General features: G+C 40.2%; 1 protein-coding gene across 1 annotated transcript; it reads right to left on the bottom strand.

The window, feature by feature from the left end:
- Positions 1 to 674: 674 nt before the first annotated feature.
- On the bottom strand, positions 675 to 6,857 carry pmt (phosphoethanolamine methyltransferase; the record flags this gene model as incomplete). The annotated part of the gene is made up of 12 exons (XM_079556692.1): positions 6,761 to 6,857; positions 4,330 to 4,501; positions 3,737 to 3,892; positions 3,497 to 3,633; positions 2,512 to 2,663; positions 2,257 to 2,445; positions 2,036 to 2,125; positions 1,864 to 1,953; positions 1,670 to 1,792; positions 1,449 to 1,580; positions 868 to 984; positions 675 to 785 (listed from the first exon to the last, which is right to left on the bottom strand). Exons 2-12 carry the CDS (start codon positions 4,488 to 4,490, stop codon positions 675 to 677), a joined length of 1,458 nt encoding a protein of 485 aa, XP_079412818.1. The 5' UTR covers positions 4,491 to 4,501; positions 6,761 to 6,857.
- Between the last annotated feature and the right edge of the window lie 1,032 nt (positions 6,858 to 7,889).

Below are 7,889 nucleotides of genomic sequence, written 5' to 3'. Positions count from 1 at the left end.
CTTTATTGCTCAGGTGCTCCAGGCCTGCTCCTGTGCAGCCGTGATGAGCCTCCGTGCTGTCCTTTAGTCATGCTCTGTCCAACTCGTCTAGCCCGATTCCTGGGCTGACTAGCTCAAGTGGTAAGTCACCCGACTTGCACACAGTAAACCCTGGTTCAAATCCCTGTTGGGGAAATGGGCTGCAGTGTGGGTTAGGCAAGACCCTTCATGCTACTGCCTACTTCATACAATGATGAGAGACAATGAAATGGATCCCGGCTCAGATGTCGCCTGGCCAAACAACTGTGTCAGGTGCTGGGGAACCAGAGCACACTGATGTAAAATGGGCTACTGGAACAAGGTGGAAATGGGTGAGATGTGAGAACAGGGCTCTGATGGATTATATATATTTACATATTTATTTAGAATCAGGAGACGGCCTAGAGGGTGGACGGCATCAGTGGTGCCAGTGGTCATTGGAGCACTCCGGGAAATAAGTCAGATAACTCAGTCCAAAGATACTGCGTGGGACCCTCAAGCTCCCAGACCTCTGGTAGAGACCCCGAGCTTGGAGGAAAAAGAGATTGCCTGCGCTGAGTTGTTGCTGTTGTTGTTATATTATATTATTACTATATCACAACATAATTATACATGTTCATGGATGGTAAATATGTTTATTTATTGCATAGTTTTTCTCATTTTCTCTTTGCAATAAAAAGCCCCCATCGCTGATCTCCACTGTTCGACCGCTGCAGCTTGTCTCGCCACCCGTTAACGATGGCAAAATAGTCTCCTTCAGAAAACTCCTGCAGAGAGACACATATGTTCCAGTGATCGTCATTGTAAAACATTATTGTCGTGCTTGCTTTTTGTTCTTCTCAAACTGACCTGAATAAAGTCAACTTTGATTTTTTCTGCGTTTTGAAGCTCTGCGTCGATCACCTGGATGAACTGGCTGGTCCTGTCTTCAGCGTGTACCTCGGTAAAGCCTGCTTTCTCAATGATCTGCGCAGACAGAAGTACAGGTATGTGTACATGAATACTGAGTTAAACTATGCTGTTAAACGCAGCAAGTGGTTTGCGCTTTCGACTCAAAGCAGGAAGGTCTCTGATTTGATTCCTGGGGCAAGGCTTTTTGTGTGGAGTTTGCATATTTTTTGCATATTCTCCTTGTGCCTAGGTACGTTTACTCCGGGTGCTTCTCCATCAGCCATGCAAAATAGGATAATCGTCCAGCTAAGTGTTTCTGACCAAAATCGAGGCTGATGTTCTGGAGAGGGGTTCCCGGATACTGCACTGCGGTCACCAACTGCTTCAGAAGGTTGCATCGAGGTACTTCACTTCACTTCATTTTTTTTTTTACTGTTTGCAAAAGATATTTTACTGGCCAAAAAAGTGCAATTTGTACCTTTAGCTAATTGCAGCCATTCAAATTGTGAGTGAACAACAACAATAATAATTGTGTGCACCTTGCCATACTCCGCTGGTGTATGCAGGATATAACCTCTCTGTTTGACATAGGCTTCAAACTGTGGCGTCCAAGGCTTCTCTCCACAGCAGTAGTCACTAATCAGAAGCTGTCCTCCGGGTTTCAACCATGACTGAAGTAGTGAGGGAAGAAAATGTAACACTATCATATCATATTCATGCACCATTAAAGAATCGATTTCACAAATGTGGTATTACACACATAGAAACGCTTGAAAAGGGCCAGTTTATCATCTATGTGGAGGATGGTGTCTCTACTGTAGATGACGTCAAATGAGCTCTCAGGAAATATCCTCCTAGTGGCATCTGACACCTCGAACTGAACCTTCAAACAAACATTATCACATTGTTGTGCAGTCATTTTATAACACACGACAGTCTTGACTAAACCCATACTGAGGGTAGATTCTCCTTTGCAGCCCGCTCAATGGCTATCTCCACCATGTTTTCTGACAGGTCCAGGCCTAGAACTTCTACGCCATATTTCTGAAAAATGAAATTGGAAACTTGGAATTATAGTGAAATTTATTCTAAATATTGTCACGTTAAATGAGGCATAGTTATTTACCTTTGCCATGTAGAAGTCACCTCCGCCAATACCGCAGCCAACATCCAAAACTTTCTGACCAGGCTTCAGGTTTAACAAATCCACAAATTCCTAAAAATGTAATTTATTGCATCGTTGTCAGCAAAAAAATGTCTGTCTGTTAAAATTGCATGTTATCATTACAGGGCATGTGTTGGCCTTCATGTTGTTGAGGAGCATGCCTGCTGTATAGTTTATTATACCTTTGTTGTACTGGGACCTCCCGTGCTGACGTACCCAGCTCCAAACATCTTTTCGTAGCACAGAATTCCATTACGAGTGTACTGTTGATGATCCAAAAACTGCTGGAACGTTTGGAAATGGTTTGTGCCACTTGAAGGTCTTTGAGCCTTTTCAAGCAGCCAGCAGATCTGATTTGGGTTGTTTTTCATCTGCATTAGGAGAAATGAAGACAGTTTCACCTTAACATTACATTAGGATGCAATTCATTGTTATACCTTGATGTAGGTCTGGACTTGTTTCTTCAGCACAACGTCGAAGCCAAAGGTTTGCGCACCTTCTTCGTCCTTTGCTTGTGCTGAGGTGATCAGCTGAGTGTACTGTGCCTCGGTGCGGTAGCAAGTTGGATTAAATTTGCGCATGGAGTCCCCTGAGCAAACAGATTTTGACATTTCTAATCATGCATCATTTTACTTGAATACATCCTTTGTAATGACGTTGCCACATATAAGATAAAAAAATGTTTTGAGATACTTAGAAATGGTATTAAAAATTAGAAATGGTATTAAAAATACAATATGTTAGCGCAGTACTTAGCATCTCATCTATCTGCTGTAATCATGAGCACTACTTATTTACTTTTATTATCCTCATAAAATATCCATATTCAGCTCAACATTTGTGTTTTCTCTTGAACGTATTTCAATATTTAAAAAAAAAAATATATATATATATATATGTTGTTCATTGGTCCATTAACTGTTATTTATTAGACACCATCAGGGCAGAGGCTCATATTATTATTCACCTTATTCCGGATGTTCGTGTGGGCGCCGCCATGAATTGTGCCCGCCCTTTTTCTCATATCTGTTAACATGGGACTGGAGAAGTCCAGATAAAATCAGTCACTACATGAAAACAAAGCCGTTTTTAGGCCGCGCAGAGAAACAGTGCAGTGTTGACTTGCTGGTGCAAATGAACATTGGCCATTTTACACAAATCAATCCACTAAACATCAGATTTGAGTGGCGAACATTGTCCCTCATTCTCCACTGAATCAACAGACTTCGTGTTCTATCGGAAGTGTCAGGGCAACGGAAGTGCCGAGACAAAGCAAAAAGAGGCAAAAGTGGGCAGGGCGGAATAAGGTGAATAGTTCCATACTGTGATTTAAATAATAATATATTTTCCAGTAGCAGCATAATGACGGCGAAGGGGCTTTGGTTGTACCCTTCCGTGTTGTAATAATTTAATAGTCTATACCTGAACGATGGTTGCAAGACTCTCTGAAAAAGAGGAATCCACCAGGCCGCAGCCAACCCAACATCTTCTCAGACAGACGCTGGAGCTCCTCATCACTCAAATACATCAGCAACCAATTGGAGAAGATAAAATCAACACTGACCAGCCAAGAAACAAATACAGTACATTAAATCAATGTGTTTTTTTTGATAAAGGCAATCAAATATTTCTAATCATATTATTTGCAATCAAAAGACACACCTGTTTTTGGGAATGTCAAGCTTAGTGACATCTGCTTGGAGAAAAGTGGCATTGCCATGATGACCATTGGCCTGCCTGTTTCGCTCCACAAAGCTTTCCATAAAATCCACTGCAGTCACATGTTGTGCCTTGGTCAGCAAGTGCTGCGTGTAGCGGCTAAACACAAACCAAATACCATCAGACTGAAACTTTTGTGTCATTATATATACTTGTTTTCTTTGATTGATTTTGCCTTTATTTAATAAATAAAGTCTCTGACATCAAGAATCTCTTTTTCGGGAGAGTTATGGCCCCAGGGGGGAATCTACTGTACATATTTTTAGTGGTAGGGGAAACCGGAGCACCCAGAAGAAACCTATGCAGCCTCAGGGAGAACATGCAAACTCCACACAGAAAGGCCTGGGGATTGAACACAGGACCTTCTCGCTGTGAGGCACAAGCGCTAACTGTTGCACCACCGTTCCATCATGTAGCCTATATATCATGTATAATTAATTATATAATATTAAGCATATAAATTATTATTCATTACTAATAATTATTCATTACTAATCATTATTCATTAATAAATCGATATAACAGCTGGCTCTTACCCGATCCCAGCACCGAGCTCCAGCACTCTCCAGTTCTCCAGACTGGGCAGCATGGACAAGATCTCAGGCAGCTCTTGCACTGTCAGGTCCTGTGCATGAGAGTCCAACATCATCTCCTCCAGTGTGGCATTCTTAGAGTGTGTCCTCCAAAACTCTGTCATGTGGTCCCGTACTGTAAAAACAACTATAGTTTACATTCACCATGAATCAATTAAGGCCAAAAGAGATTCAGATTTCAGACATTCATTCTACACAAAGCCTATCTCTCACTAAAAAAACTAAACATATTTACACAAATGGGGATGAAAGTTTAGATAATGAATATTGTGGCCTACATCTTAGTCATATAAATAGTTGGCAACACTATCCTTGATACAATGTAACTGCAAACTTTATCAAATGTATTAGTAGTTTGGAGGTACATAATGTAACCTTAAGCCCTAACCCTAAGGGTACATTATGTACCTCCAAACTAATACACATTATTCCATTGTATCTACATAGGTACAACTTATTACAGATTGTTACAAAGATTACATTGCACAAATTTAGTTTGGTACAATGCATCAAACTAGTGTACAATAAAGAGTGACCAAAATGGTTTCTTATGCACCAGTAGTGGACGGAGAGAAGGGCAAACAAATTAATCATTAGTCAAACAAACTTGACCCTTGCTAAAGTCACTGTGTTATGTCTAATTACATTGGCTGATCTTTTCAAAGAGAAATAAAAGGGACAACAGTGTGGATAAACCAGCTACAGCACAATACACTTGATGACATAGTTACAAAAAAGGTTTGTCTTCTGCTTTTGTTTAGCAACAATTTAGAAGTTGGGAACAAACCTCTAACCATCCAAGAGAAATTGGGGTTTCTGGTCTATAAGCGCCACCGACCACTGGCACGTGTGCCCCGGTGACAGCTTTAGTGACACATTCCAACTCTGCATTGACCGAGGGATTTGTTCCACCAGCTCAAAACAATTGATAGAAAACACGTGGAATTGCACAGATGTACGGCCAATGCTGTCAGTAACTAGTGTGGTGAGGGCCTCGTTCATACCTTGGTCCATGGTGCTGTCAGGATAATAGAGGGACAGGACAGGGCACCGTGGGTTAAATAGTTCAGTTGTGGGTGGTGCTCGGGAGGTGGCGTGTGGGTTGTCATCAGGGGGCAGCTCACCATTTGGATGAACGCATGGGAGGAGAGTTGGTCATCCACGTCAAGTACAAGGGTCTAACTAGGTGGGAAATGCATGATTCCCATGTAAATGTGTGTCCACAGGTCAAAATTCAGTCGGCTGTTTTCCCTCAACTTTATAACTTCACCACCTGGTCAGACCTGCTGTTTGTATGGACTACAATACATTGGAAATCAGTATAAAGAAATAGTAGCAAATATAATAATAATAACAATAGTAATAATAATAATAATAATAATAATAATAATAATAATAATAATAATAACAATAGTAACAATAGTAATAATAATAATAATAATAATAATAATAATAATAATAATAATAATAATAATAACAACAACAATAATAATAATAATATAATAATAATAATAATAATAATAATAATAATAATAATAATAATAATAATAATAATAATAAATAAAAGATAACTACAGTAAAACTAGGCTATATTAATATAAACCTTAAAATGTAGGCCTAGGTAAAATAGTGACAGTCACAGGATATTTCATACTGATTTTTTTAAACTATAGAATTGAAGAATTGTGTGTCGTCAGAGACTGAGTGAGCCTTACAGCGTGGAAATAGATGCTTTAAGCCACGAGGCCTATTCTGTGTGCTTTTAAGCTACTTTCTCTCCAGTTGAAATGTAATGGTGTTGACGCAGGTTTTAATATTAAGCGAAGTAAAAGTAAACTTAGAGGCTCAGATGGTACAGGACACTTCACATACCTTGCCTGTGTGTGTGGTAGCCTATGTGGCATTGGTAGTCTCACTTCCAACAGTCTACCCCAGGAGAGCTGTTGGCACAATAGCCCTACAAACCACCAATGAGTAATGACAAGAGTGTAGCGCTTTGAGAGACGTGCCAGCACAGGTTTGTAATGCGTTGTGAAGTTGCAATCAATGAAATGCATTCTCTTTGTTGACTTAAAAAAATAAAAAATAAACATTCCATAAAAAGTAGCCAGTGACCATGAAATGTAAATTGTAGTCTACTTTCCCCCGTTTGTTTTTTTCGTTACTTCCACAGCTGGAAACGTGCCCATTGCGTAATATTGCGTCAGACTTGTGAGAGGTGGGACTGGGGGGGGACTCGCGTTGAGTGACCACAATGACATTTACGGCCAATGTGCAAACAAAAGCAACCAAGAGAAAAAAAGCCAAGCAGCCAACAGAGACAATCAAATGTAATAGGCTACTTACTGTGCAGGACCGGCCCGTGTATACGTACTCTTTTTGCGCACTTCCTTGGACTATGGACTGTTGCCTGTACGACTGCAAGGCTACACAATTCAGATCTAATGGGCTTTCTAACAAGTGCTACACCCTGTTTATTGTTTATGGAGAGTTTTGTTGATACACAATTAATGGATACAAAAAGCTTTAACATCAATATTATTTTAACTTTTTAAGAGCACTTCCTATAGCCTAAAATAATGACGCTTGATGAATGAAACACAACGCGACCAGCGGCATTTTTACAAATATCCACGAGATGGCAGCATAAACCCATAATGGACTCAGAATACAGTTGTGATTTGAATGGATGAGTTTACATGCTCGCCGTCATCGCTGTACCGTCCTCTGTGATAACCATTGTTGCATATTCTTAATTCTTTCCAAATAGGCCAATACACCTGGCTACACTGAGCTTTATGCTTCAAAATGTGCCTGTTCCTGAAATTAAGGAATGTAGTCTTAATCTGTTATTTATGCGTTTAGATATTATAAAAACGAGAAATGAACAAATATTTACATATTTCCCTCTGGTCCTGATCCAATGTATCAACCTCATCACTTGAACTTGTGTGAGGACTCTAAGACATGAAAAATTCATCCAGAAAACACATTCTCAAAGTTTTTTCTGCTCTCACAACAAAAAATACACAGTAGTAGAAGAATAGAGTGATCATGTTGTTGGTGAAATACATTTATTTATTTATTGATGTGACTACAGTGTGTGAGTTATAGAGACTCACAGCACTATACCGCCTTTACAATGCCTGGGCCTGTCAGATCTCAGAAGCTAAGCAGGCAGGGCCTGATTAGAGACCGTTTAGTAACACCGTTAAGCCTGGGTGAAAGTAGTGTGTGAGCGGTCGGTGGTGGTCGGATGGCGCAGATTGGCAGCTTCACTTTCGTCCGGCTTCAGGGCAGCTGTGGCTACAATAGTACCTATTATGGATTATATATTTGAATATTGATTTTTAAATCTAGCTGTGATATGTGTATTGGAGTCAATGCTGTTGAGAGGTGAGATATGTCCCTGGGAGAGTGAAGAGCAGACACCATACAGGTCCCATAGCTCCAATAACATGCTTTGTGACCATGGCACAATCTTGCTGTGCACAAGGATTTAA

This window comes from Gobius niger, assembly GCF_951799975.1.
Source record: "Gobius niger genome assembly, chromosome: 5".
Taxonomy (NCBI): Eukaryota; Metazoa; Chordata; class Actinopteri; order Gobiiformes; family Gobiidae; genus Gobius; species Gobius niger.
The sequence above is the reverse complement of the archived record's forward strand: the minus strand, read 5'-3'. Positions and strand labels throughout refer to the sequence as shown.